This window comes from Erythrolamprus reginae, chromosome 8 (assembly GCF_031021105.1).
Source record: "Erythrolamprus reginae isolate rEryReg1 chromosome 8, rEryReg1.hap1, whole genome shotgun sequence".
In the NCBI taxonomy this organism is placed as follows: Eukaryota; Metazoa; Chordata; class Lepidosauria; order Squamata; family Dipsadidae; genus Erythrolamprus; species Erythrolamprus reginae.
In genome coordinates, this window is record NC_091957.1 from 33,568,268 (window position 1) to 33,581,378 (window position 13,111).

At 42.3% G+C, this 13,111-nt stretch overlaps 1 protein-coding gene across 5 annotated transcripts in view; it reads right to left on the reverse strand.

The window, feature by feature from the left end:
- Positions 1-13,111, reverse strand: part of AMOT (angiomotin) — a 67,622-nt gene that overhangs the window by 31,655 nt on the left and 22,856 nt on the right. For all 5 annotated transcript variants that reach the window (XM_070759617.1, XM_070759618.1, XM_070759619.1 and 2 more), the window contains 2 exons: positions 5,783-5,923; positions 3,178-4,060 (listed from right to left, as the gene is read on the reverse strand). In XM_070759617.1, coding sequence (XP_070615718.1) covers positions 3,178-4,004 — 827 coding nt within the window. In that variant the 5' untranslated portion in view covers positions 4,005-4,060; positions 5,783-5,923. The remainder of the gene's footprint in view (positions 1-3,177; positions 4,061-5,782; positions 5,924-13,111) is intronic.

Here is a 13,111-nt window from a genome sequence, read left to right on the forward strand (position 1 = left end):
GGAAGGAAGAGAGAGAGAAGAAAAGGAGAGAGAGAGAAGGAAAGCATGAGAGAGAGGGAGAGAAAACAAGTGAGAGGGGGAGGGAATGTGAGAGAGAGAAAGAGAAAAATGAGAAAATGATGGAGGGAAAGAACAAGGGAGAGAGAAACAAAACAAATGAGACAGAAGGAAAAAAAGGGAGAGGGAAGAGAGAAGTGGAAAGGAGGGAAGGAGGGAGGGAGGGAAAGAAGAAGAAATGGAGGGAACAAGGAAGGAAGGAAGAATGAAATGAATTGAGGGGTGGAGGAAGGAAGGACTTTTTTTGGGGGGCGGTGTAAATTTTAAAAAAAAATTCTCTCAACATACATTCAAACAATACAATGTACCATCTAATTTTCCCTGAATAAAATGCAGTATTTTGTCAGTAACTAATATCAATCATCAAAAAAGTTGCAAAAGTTTTTTTTTCTAATGTTGTGATCCAGGTACATACTTTTCTTTTAATTAAATTCCCTCCTTAATGTTCCTTCTAAAAGTACAACACCAATTATATTTCTAACTTAACCATTATGCCAAAGTGCTTTCTTCTTTCTTTATATATTTTTCTATAAATATTTTTCTATATTTTTCTATAAACCAAGAAAACCTTGTATAACCAATCAGATGTTAACAAAAGAAAATTAAAAACAAAACATAAACATATATGAATCTCAGACTTCTTTCCCCCCCCCAAATAGTATGTTCCCATTTTGTTTTTTACATTAAAATAAGGTATGTGCAGTGTGCATAGGGATTTGTTCATAGTTTTTTTTATAGTCCGGCCCTCCAACAGTCTGAGGGACAGTGAACTGGCCCCCTGTGTAAAAAGTTTGGGGACCCCTGCCTATGCGCATGCAAGGGGTGGGGGTGGGGGCAGCGTGGTGGGTCCACATGGGGAGGGAAGGGGTGTGGGCACATGCAGGCATGTTAGCACACTCCCACACATCCATTTGGCATGCGAACCAAAAAAGATTCGCCATCACTGGGCTAGACATGGGTCATTCTTTGTCAAATAACCCAGGTGAAATTGAAGCCTTATTTGAAAAGAAACCATGACAAAAACATCATATATGATACAAAAAATGTGCTCTTTCTAATGAAATTAAAATGACAATGATTGAAGGTGGGAAAACAGAAAGTGATAAAAAAAATGTACTAATGAAGATGATTGAAGGTGATGAAACAGAGCTCTCTGTTTTCTCACCTTCAATCATCTTCATTTTTATTTCATTAGAAAGAGCACGTTTTTTTCTGTCATATGTGTTGCTTTTGTGATGGTTTCTTTTCAAATAAGGCTGCAAAAATCAGTAAAGTGGACACCTGGTCCACTTGACAAAGAATGACCTACATATCCAATTTCTGTAACCATTCTTCATATGTTTTAGCCTCTGGTCCCCTAATCATCGTTGCTGCTCTTCTCTGCACTCTTTCCACATCTTTTTTACATCGTGGCAACCAGAACTGGATGCTGGATTCCAAGTGTGGTCTTAGCAAGGCATTATAAAGAGGTAGCAACAACACTTCACATGGTCTGGATGTGCTAGTAGCTTTACTCCACTAAGATCCATCCGTCCCCCCACTTGACTTATGTAAACTTTGCTTACTGGGCTGTTTAAAACTGTAATAGGCAAATGGTTGGACTGCTGAGTCCAGCACAATACAGTCCACTGAAAAAAGGCTCAGAGAACAAAATTCAGTTCTGAGCGGAAACTTCTTCTAACGACATCTGCCGAAACCTTTCACAAGGCACCGTAACCTGCCTGTTCTGGCATTCTTCCCTCATTATTCAGGGAGATCAAAGACCTTTTCCATGACCTTTCATGCATACAAACCGAGGATCTAAACACCAGCAAAGCATCCATTCCCCAAATATTGGGGCACCATTCTGCCAAGCACTCGACAGGCAGCGGCTCAACTGCTAATTCACACAATTTTCTTGCCAGGGGATTAAAAAAATAAATAAAACAAAGCATCCCTGCAGAACCTTTGGCATTTGGTGCGCCTGACATACATTTCCTGTCCCGTGAAGGAAACGCAGCCACTCCTTGCTGGATCATCAAATTGTTCAGGGGAAAAGGCCGAATTAGCTTGACGTTTCACCTCCTGGGACAGGAAAAGAAATCAGGGCAACCTAGAAGCAAACCACCCTCCAGAACTCACCTGGAACCTTCTGAGGAGGATCCACCGCGAGTCCCCTTAGAGTCCAGGGCAAGTTTATTTCAAGCGGGATGTTGGGGGCACTCTGGTGTTTTTTAAAAACAAAATTATGGTCTCTGAGGGCAGATGTGGTGAAGATCGCAGGAAGGGTCTCAAGCAGTGGTGGGCTGCAAACTTTTAAACAACCCGTTTGCTGCCCTAATGACTGGCTGTGTATGTGTGTGTGTGAGAGAGAGGGGGGGGGGAGAGAGAAACAGAAAGAGAAAGAGAGAAGGGGAGAAGAAGAAAGAGGGACACAGAGACAGGAAGAGAGGGAGGGAGAAAGGGAGGGAGAGAGAAACAGAAAGAGAGAGAGAGAGACAGAGTGGGAGTGGCGGGTCAGGGAAAAGGTGGAAAGTTGGGAGGTGGTACAGTGTCACTGACACACAACAAAAGCTCCCCCCCCCCCCAGTTTGAAAGAAGATGGGCCTCCAATCCCACAACCCAACACTACCACCCGGGTGCCCAATTGTGACAAGCCCAAATCCCGCCACCTTTGACAAGGGCCATTCAAGTACACCTGACAACAGAAAGGACAAAATGGCACCCTAAGAGGCAGCTTTCAAAACCTTCGGCCCTTAGGACAGGGTGTCCAGGGGGAAAGCATTATGAAATCCCCTGATATTTCCCTGACATTTCCCTGTAACTTGCAATGACATCATACCAAATGGTTAATCCGTAGAGAAATATCGGTAGCTGAGGAAGCAAGTTCTTGCCATAGTTACGCTCATTTTTGCTTGACTCTGCCAGGCAGTGCGATCTGGGTTTTTTTTTTTACATGATTTCCCCGACTTTTAAACACTTTAATACAGTTTAGCTTTTTTTCCTGATTTATTCCATTTTTTTCAGGAATTCCCTGATAATTCCCTGATATTTCCCAAACTGCCAATTTCCATCATAATTCCTTGATTTCCTGTTTTGCTGGACATCCTATTAGGACCACAAGGAGGCCGAACTGCTTACCGGAATGAGCCATATTCAGGAGGATGCTGGTACCTCATGGTGGGCCCGTCAGAGCGTCCTTGCTGGGGCAGGCGGTGATCACTATAGAAATGCCCGAGATCCAGTTGCTTACCGCCCACGGATGGGCTGGACATGTTCTTGTACGGGTAATCGGGAGGAGGCCCCCTGTGCTCCAAGCCTTTCGCCCCAGGCTGCGGAGGGCCTGCCCCGGAGGTCTTGTAGAAGTCATTGGTCTGAAGGGAGGAGAGTGGGGAGAGTGGGGCGCTGGTGACAGGGGCATGGGCCTTTACGCCGCTGGTGGCCAAAGAAAGCTGCATCAGCCGCTCGCTCAGGGAGCGGACGTGCCCTTGCTTGAGGTCCTTCAGTCCTTCATCCTGGTGGACCTTCCCCGGGCTCAGCCGCTGCACCGTGGGGCGCCCTTCGGTCCTCATCTTCTGGTTGGAGACACCGGTTACATAAAATGCTGCGCCAACGCTGGCATGTGGTTGACCCCTGAAGTACTGAGACTGGACTTTGGCTTCTTCGTAGGTTGGGAGGTCTTCACCAGTTTGGAGCCTTGGCAAGAGCTGCTTCTCCATGATACAGTTGTCCATTTGAATCTCCTGGCCCTGGGGCTCTTGGCGAGCCACATGGGTCCCAACGGGGTGGTCCTGGCTGCTCAGTCCTTCGTTGGGAGCCCCGGGGCTCCCGTTGCTGGCAAAAGGCAGGGTGGCCTGCTGGTGCAAAGCAAGGAGGGTGCGGCTCTCGTTGGGATTCCCATACCGGAGCTGCTCCTGCAGCAAACGCTGTAAAACTGTCGTTGTGGTTTGCTCTTCTGAATTCCTCATCTCCACTGTGATGCCCCCTGGTTGGAACGCAAAAGGGGGCCGTGGTTGCCCTGGGCCTGTAGGAGGAGAGGAAGGTGGATTAGTGGAGGAGCTGATGAGGAAGGGCAGGGGGAAAGGAAGACGGGGAGGAAACTTTAAAATTGGGAGAGATAAATAAAGAATAGGAGGACAAAGAGGAATCAGAGTTCTACAACGCATGAAATAAATGGTATATTTGGCTGGGGAAAAGGTAATATTTTTGCAACTTCTACCCAAACAACTATCCAACGAACCTACAAAATAACATCAGGAATTAAGGGAAAAGGACAAAAAACTCAAAATGACAAAAATCTTAACTCTAACCTAAGTTTAGAAACTCCAAATTTTTATGTATACTGACAGTAAAGATCTTGAAAGCTGTAGAATAATCAGGTCAACAGATAAGTTGACACAGATCTGCGATACTTGATAAATTTACAGATATGAACTTTTTTTTTCTTTCTTCTTCTTCCTCTCTTTACATCTTGTCTTCTTTCACTTTCTTTTTTCTCTTCTTTCCTCGCTTTTTCCTTAACTTTTTCTTCTTTTTATATATACTGCTCAAAAAAATGAAGGAAACACTCAAAGAACACGTCCTAGATCTGAATGAATGAAATATTCTCCTTGAATACTTTGTTCTGTATAAAGTTGAATGTGCCCAACAGCATGTGAAAAAAACATGGCTTCAAAAAACATCTGGGATGCTGATTCCATCCCCCACAGGTCTAGTCTAGGGGTCTCCAACTTTGGCAACTTTAAGCCTAGTGGTCTAGATGAGTTGTAGTGCAGCTCCCAGACTTTCTTTCTTTCTTTTTCTTTCTTTCTTTTTCTCTTTCTTTCTTTATTTGCCGCTCACTCCAAAATGGCCTCTGAGCAGCTAATAACAATTATAAATATAATACTAATAAAAAGAACAATAAACACAACAATAAAATTTACAATAGAAAAATTACTATATATACTGCTCAAAAAATAAAGGGAACACTTAAACAACAGAATATAACTCCAAGTAAATCAAACTTCTGTGAAATCAAACTGTCCACACTGATTGACAATCAATTTCATTTTGTTGTCAGCACATTCAACTTTGTACAGAACAAGTATTCAATGAGAATTTTTCATTCATTCAGATCTAGGATGTGTTCCCTTTATTTTTTTGAGCAATATATGTATATATTTTAAAAAAACCATACATACATTCAATCCTAATTCCAGGCCTGCTGGAAAAGCCAGGTCTTAACGGCTTTTCAGAAGACTGGTAGCAAGATCATGCGAATCTCTGGGGGCAGTTGATTCCACAGGGTCGGAGCCACCACAGAGAAGGCTCTTCCCCGAGGTCCCGCCAGCCAACATTGTTTGTCAGACGGGACCTGGAAAAGGCCGCAAGAAGGTGTGAGGGAGGGGGCGGTGCTGTAAACTTCCTACTCCAGAGGCTCATTTATATATATATATACAGTATATATATAATATATTTCTACTTCTATGCCGCCCAATCCCAATGGGATTCAGGGCGGTTTACAGCAATATAAAAATAGTACAATAATAAACTCAAGCACTGTGCTGGATGGAATAACACATATGAGAAGAAAGTTTCTCAAGTCACCATTTGTGGAAGGAACTTTTTTGTAGTTGCTCCATAGTTAAGTCTTTCATTTACACTTTCTCATCTCAAAATATGATACATGTAAAGAGTGTGGTGGGCAGTTGCCATGGGTGGAAAAGGACAAGGGATCTCTGAAGGCAAGCACTACAGTACTTACTTCTATTGGTGGGACTCAGAAGGAGAAGCTGTCCTGAAACATGAGGAGAAGCTGGCCCTTTTTGGAAAAAGCAGGAACAGGGTCTTCACGATCTTGTTTTGATTGGAGTTACTCAATTAATTCTTCACTCTTTAGAAAGATCTGAAAGCAGGAAAAGGTGAAAATTAAAATTCTATATATAAAGGTGTGTGTGTGTCCCTGTGTGTGTGCTTGTGTATCCCCCAACATGTTTCTTTCTTAATTTTGAGCACAAAAGCTGGCCTTAACAATATTAGTTAAATCGTTAATACCTGAGGAATATCCTTTTATTTCAACACACACACACACACACACACACACACACACACACTGTCAGGCCGAAGCCATCGTTTTGAGTTGGAGACTTTGGCCTGCCACAAGTAGAATAGTACGGTGGGGAATTGGGGAGGGGAGGTTGCATGAAAGGGAAAGATACTAGCTACAACAAATTCCTTCCAGAGATTCAAGGTCATCTTTTGTTCTGCACCAGCCAGAAATACAGGGGAGGATCATAGATGTTGGGAGAACCGGAGTGGTCCACGTGATGAATTTGTGGGTGTGGGGACGAGGGATGAACCTTAACTTGGGGGAAGAACTGTAGGAAAAGTTCGTATTGGGTTGACTACAGTTCGTATCCAGCATGGCTGTTAATAAATTGGAACTTGGAAGAAGACTAAGCTTTGGACTCTTGATTTATTTCTCGGATGTTAATTGGGATGCTCACACACACAAGCACACACAATTATGGAATCTTCCAAGGTTTTTGTGTTCTTGCCTGAGAACTTGAAGTATCTACTAAAGCATCCAATGACTTAAGAGGTGAAACAGAGGCCAATTTTTATTACCTACCTCTGCAAAAGTTTTCAGACTTGGATCTACCTCTTAAGAATCTGAGATACCCAGATTAGAAATAATTCTAGCCACAGGCAACGAAGCAGGTGAGACTAGGAAGCACAATGTATGAGGGCGTCGTTCCCAGAGTGCTCCATGTATCCCCAGCCAGTCTCCCTCAGGTAGACATACCTTTTAATCTGAGGACCAAACTATCCACAGGACAAAGGGAATGGACTCCCCATACTTATGGGGGTGGGCTTTTAGGGCAACTGAGCTTGGCAAGCCCTTTGCCCAGCAGAGACGTGGTTCAGGCAACAGAAAATTGAATTTGCTGTTTGAGGCAAAGGTGTCAAATGAGTGAAGATGACAAGGTTTTGGTGTGCTGGTAAAGGATAAGACATGGATTTTTTTTTAAAGGGTTAGGGGAGAGAATATTCACCACCACCAGCGATCCCCACTGCTTGGACCTGGCATCAAATATGGTTGGATTGGTTTTAAAAAAGGAGAAGGGCATGGAGTTTCCTAATCAATCAAATGTTCTTTATTCTACTTTGAATCAAACTGTAAGGAATAATATCAACCTCTAGACATTTGGGGATGAAAGGAAAATATTCACAATATTTCTAATATTGTACCTTTTGATTATACCTTATGATTCTTGATTAGTATATCTTATCTTTTTATATACACTGAGAGCATATGCACCTGAGACAAATTCTTTGTGTGTCCAATCACATTTGGTTAATAAAGAATTCTATTATATTCTATTCTACTCTACTCTATTCTATGTCTTTATTTATTATTTTATTCCATTCCTTACTTTCTAATTCTATTCTATTCTATTCTATTTCATTCCCTTTCTATTCCCATTCCCAATTCCCATTCCTATTCTAATATGCAAAGAGTCAATACTGTATGAGGCAATGACAATAATAAGAGTGCCAGAACATGAAGACCCAGGTTAAAATCCATGCACTGCATGCTTGATGTCTCTACTTGAGATAAGTTAATTCCTTCACCAAAAATATATATTTTGAACAGTTAATGAATATGCAAAACTGGAGAAACGAGGCAAGAGAAAAAAAACATGTCTCCTTCATTCCTGGAAAAAGGAATGAAATAAATTTAACAACAATAAAAAAAATCATTGCAATGTTTATGCACACACTGTTTTGAATTGGGAGCGAAGACCATTCAAGCAGCCATGTTTTTGGCTTGGGATTCTCAATGATTTATGTAAAGTAGAGAAAGTAGATTTAAATGGATTGAAGACCTAAAACTCTGCATTTAAGCAGAATTATAGCTTTGGTTGGGTTGGGCGAATTGGAAGAAGAGTGAGTAAAGTTATGGAATGCTTTTAGAAAGCAGCAAAGAGATGTAGTGATAACAATGGACATTTTATCTAGACTAGAGAGCTTAACTATGATTACAACTGTATACAAATGACTGAAAAATTCATGTGACCAAACAGAGGAAGACAATGAGAGATAACTCATATCTTCTTCTGACTGGTTCCTAAGCTACTAAAGGACACACACACACCACTCCTCAAAGGGCTAGGAGAGAACAGGAATGCTAGTGTTAAAAGCAAGTTGAGAAAAATGTCTTTAAAAATACAACAAAGTAGAACTTAAGCCAACAGTCCCTCCAGTTCCTCCCTGATACTTTACAATTCCTGAAAATTATTCGTAGGACTTGTCCTAATCAATAACACCAAAACAATAACAAAAGGAATGAAACGAATGAAAGAGAGGAGAGAAAAGATTCCAACCGAAACATGAGGATAAAAAGCTTGTAAGAAAACTAGACATAGTTAAGACTGCTAAGCAGTGATTTTCAACCTTTTTTGAGCCACGACACATTTTTTACATTTACAAAACCCTGGAGCACATTGAGGGGGGCGGGGCGGCTAAAAAAAGTTTGGACAAATTTTTTTTCTCTCTTCCTCCCTTTCGCTCTATTTTTCTCTCCCTCCTTTCTCTCCCTTCTTTTTCTCTCTCTCTCCATCCCTCTTTCTTTCTCTCTTCCTTCCTTCCTCTTTTTTGCTCTCTTTCTCCCTCCCTCCCTCCCTCTATGTCTTTCTCTCTCCCACCTTCCCTCCCTCTCGTTCTCTCTCTCTCTTTCTTTTTTTCTCCTCTCTCTTGCTCTCTCTCTCTTGCTCTCTTCCTTGCTTTCTTTCTCTCTCTTGTTCTCTTTTTCTCTCTCTTGCTTTCTTTCTTTCTCTCTCGCTTTCTCTCTCTTGCTTTCTTTCTTTCTCTCTCTTGTTTTCTTTTTCTCTCTTGCTTTTTTCTCTTTCTCTCTCTCTTTCTTTCTCTCTCTCGTTTTCTTTCTCTCTCTCTCTTGCTTTCTCTCTCTCTCTCTCGTTTTCTTTCTCTCTCTGAGCTTCGCGGCACACCTGACCATGTCTCACGGCACACTAGTGTGCCACGGCACACTGGTTGAAAAACACTGTGCTAGAGGATCATCTTAGGAAAGAGCCAAGGCAGGTCTTCACAAAAGAAGCTCCATGACTGAAGGCAAGCTGCCTTCAGGACCCCTGAAATGAAAGCCCAAATTTGGTGGCTTCTTCTTCTTGGGCCATATCCATCATTAGACATTGGCGATCATGTTGGCAATCCTATTTTTATCAACAGCTCAAAAAGTGCTGCTGAGTTTTGCTCAAACCAGTCCTTTAGATTTTGAAGACATGATGTTGTTCTTCTCCCTGGACCTCACTTGCCTTCAATCTTTCCCTGGAAGATTAAGTGAAGGATATTTTTCTGGGTGTCGCATCACATGTTCAAAATAACATTGGTGGCTTGCAAAGTACTTATTCCAAATCTGTAAAGGAGTGATCAGAACTGCAGAAAAAAAAATTGCTGACAACCTGCCTTCCAGCGAGGACCTGTACAGTATACTGCAAAAAAGAGGGAAGTGAAAATATTTACGGACCCCTCGCATCCTGGACATAAACTGTTCCAACTCCTACCCTCAAAACGTTGCTACAGAGCACTGCACACCAAGACAACTAGACACAAGAACAGTTTTTTCCCAAGTGCCATCACTCTACTAAACAAATAATTCCCTCAACACTGTCAAACTATTTACTAAGTTTTCTCATCATTCCTATCACCCATTTCCTCCCACTTATGACTGTATGACTGTAACTTGTTGCTTAAGATTTTATTAATATTGATTGTTTCTTCATTGCTTATTTGACCACTATGACAATCATTAAGTGTTCTACCTCATGATTCTTGACAAATCTATACTTTCTTTTATGTACACTGAGAGCACCTGCACCAAAGACAAATTCCTTGTATGTCCAATCACACTTGGCCAATAAAATAATTCTATTCTATTCTCTACTCTATTCTATCAGGCTCCCACTGAGAGTCAGTCTTGTTCTATTCTGATCCACAACTAACATGGATTCCACACTCATCATTTTGCCTTAGATCCAGCAGTATCTTGAGATTGCAGTTGTTCCAACAAGACAGGCTATACTCCACATATCTATCTGCAGCATTCTGGATCTGCTGAAGACCCCACAGAATTTCCTCTGATGTATCTGCAGCATCTGTCTCTTTGTTAGTCAATGACTGACATCTGTCATCCTAGCCAAATATGAAACTAGGCAGATCCTTGTCTAAACATTGCCACCATACTATCAGAGGGAACTAGGAGTCCTAGTGGGCACTTAAGTATGAACCAGCCGTGTACTGCAGCTGCCAAAAGTCAGTGCAGTCCTATGCACCCCTCAGCAGAAGGATGGTGTCAAGATCATGCAAAGTGTTTGTACCGCTTTGTAAATGCCTTGGTAACACTTAGAACAATGTGTCCAGCTTTGGTCCTCACATACAAAAAAGATGTTGACTGTGGTGGTGACCCTATGGCATGTTTGCCAGAAGTGGCACACAGTGCCCTCTCTGTGGGCATGCAAGATTTTGCCCAAGTTCAGCTTCCGCCAGGCATCTGTCTTTAGGTCTGTGCCATGCAAAAATGCTGGAGGTGGGGCACATTGCATTTTGTGGGCTGGGGTGCACGCTTTGGCCCCTCAGTCCGGAAAAGGTTAGCCATCACTGCTCTAGAAAGAGTGTAGGGAAGAGCAATGGAGATTATTAGGGGGCGGGGGGCTAAAGCATATGATGAATGGTTGCAGAAACAGAGTTTGTCTTCTCTAACAATAAGAAGAAGACCAAGAGGGCTCTTCTAAGTCTTCTTCTCTTTGTTAGAGAAGACAAACTTCTCTACTCCACTCCTCTACTCGCAACAGAATACCCTACGCAGCTAGACTTACAATCCTAGGTTTAGAAAGCTTAGAATGATGTTGCCTTAAACACGACCTAAACATACCCCATAAAATCATCTGCTACAATGTCCTTCCTGTCAACGACTACTTCAGCTACAACCACAACAACACTCGAGCACACAACAGATACAAACTTAAAGTAAACCACTATAAATTTGACTGCAGGAAATGCAACTTTAGTAACCAAGTAGTTAATGCATGGAACTCACTACCAGACTCTGTAGTATCATCACCTAATAATCAAAACTTTACCCTTAGACTCTCCACTGTTGACCTCTCCAGATTCCTAAGAGGTCAGTTAGGGGCGTGCATAAGTGCACCAGAGTGCCTTCCATCCCGTTTCTCTTTTACTAGTATCATGTATATAAATATTATTATATCTTTGTATACGTACCTAACAAAACAAACAAACACCAGGAGTGATGCAATAGAAGTTATCCAGCAATTGAGCAACTGTCACACAGAAGAGGGGGCAACCTATTCTTCAAAGCACCTGAGGGTACGGCAAGACATAATGGATAGAAACTTAACAAGGAGACCTAGAACTAGGGAGAAATTTCTTATCATTAGGAAAGAAGTAAAAGCTCGGAATTTGGGTGGGAGGAGGAGGAAGAAGAAGAAGAGGTGGAGGACAGTTGCTTCCCAAAGCAAAGGGAGCATTTCTTTTTCTCTGGGCGCTGGCAGAGGTATATTCCCTCTCCAAGGGCCCAGAGAAATGAAAATGCTTTGTTCGCTCTGGACTGCCAAAGCCTCCTTAAGCACCACTGAAAGGCTCCTCTGGCAGCCCAGAAAAGCCCGAGATGGCCAGGATTAAAGGGGGAATGGCAGGAAACCGGCTGGGCCTTCGTGCCACTCTCAAATTTCCTGGGAAATTTTCCGGGCTTGGGTTCTTAAGTAGAAAATGGTTCTTAAGAAGAGGTGAAAAAATCTTGAACACCCGGTTCCTATCTAGGAAAGTTCTTAAGTAGAGGCATTCTTAAGTAGAGGTACCACTGTATATGTTGTGAGCTGCACTGAGTCTTCATAGAGGGGTGGCATACAAATCCAATAAATAAATAAATAAATAAATCTTCAAATAAGCCAACAGTGGAGTTGGAAGGGCAAAGGGTTGTGCCAGGGGGTGTAGGCTTCTCATCTTACATGTGGCTTCTCCTTTCTTCCCCAATTTCTCGGTCTCTCTGCCAACTATGATTCAGAGGAAAATACAGGTGTGGCACCAGCAGGTGCATGGAAGGAGGCCAGGTTTTATATCCTCATTCCATTCCTTTGGCTGATTTCTCTCATTAACTTGAAACAGGCAGCACGACGACTGGCAATAAGAGGTGGCCTTCTGCGGGATCTTGACTTCCAACTGTTAAGGAAGTTCCAAAACCAGATGATCATTTGGAGACACGAGGGTCGCCCAGAAAGTAATGCACCACAATATTTTCTCAGCCTAGAGTAATGGTACGAATGCGAAACTATAGATATACTGTACATTATTTGAATTGTCCGGAGTGTGTGTGTAAATTTTGCGTTGAATTTATCACTGCGGAGAAAGAAACGGTTGGGAACATTCACAAATGTTTGTGTACAGTTTATGGAGAATCTGCAGTTGACAGAAGTACGGTTAGTCGCTGGCAACAGGGGGTGAGGCCATTACAATGCAGAAATGACTTTGTGGCCAGAACAAGGAGTGGTACCAACAGGACATACGTGCCATTGTGTCTTGCTGGAGGAAGGCCATAGAATGGGATGGAGATTACATGGAAAAATAGGGAGTCTAGAAGAAACATCATTATTTCTTGGGCGTAAGTATCACTGTGTTCAATAAATAATTGTTGAAGAAAAAAAATATATTGCATTACTTTCTGGGCGACTCTTGAATTTAATCCATAACTGAAGAGTTCCTTGTTGTTAAAGGTCAAACTTTGCACTGCTTTGAGTCTGTCATCTGCACTTCTATACCTGTCTGGTTTGGTGCTGCAACCCAACAAGACCGACACAGACTTCAGAGGAGAATCAGAACTGCAGAACAAACAATTGCTGCCAACCTGCCTTCCATTGAGGACCTGTATACTGCATGAGTCAAAAAGAGGGCGGTGAAAATATTTACTGACCCCTTGCATCCTGAAAAAAAACTGTTTCAACTCCTACCCTCAAAATGTCACTACAGAGCACTGCACACCAAGACAACTGGATACAAG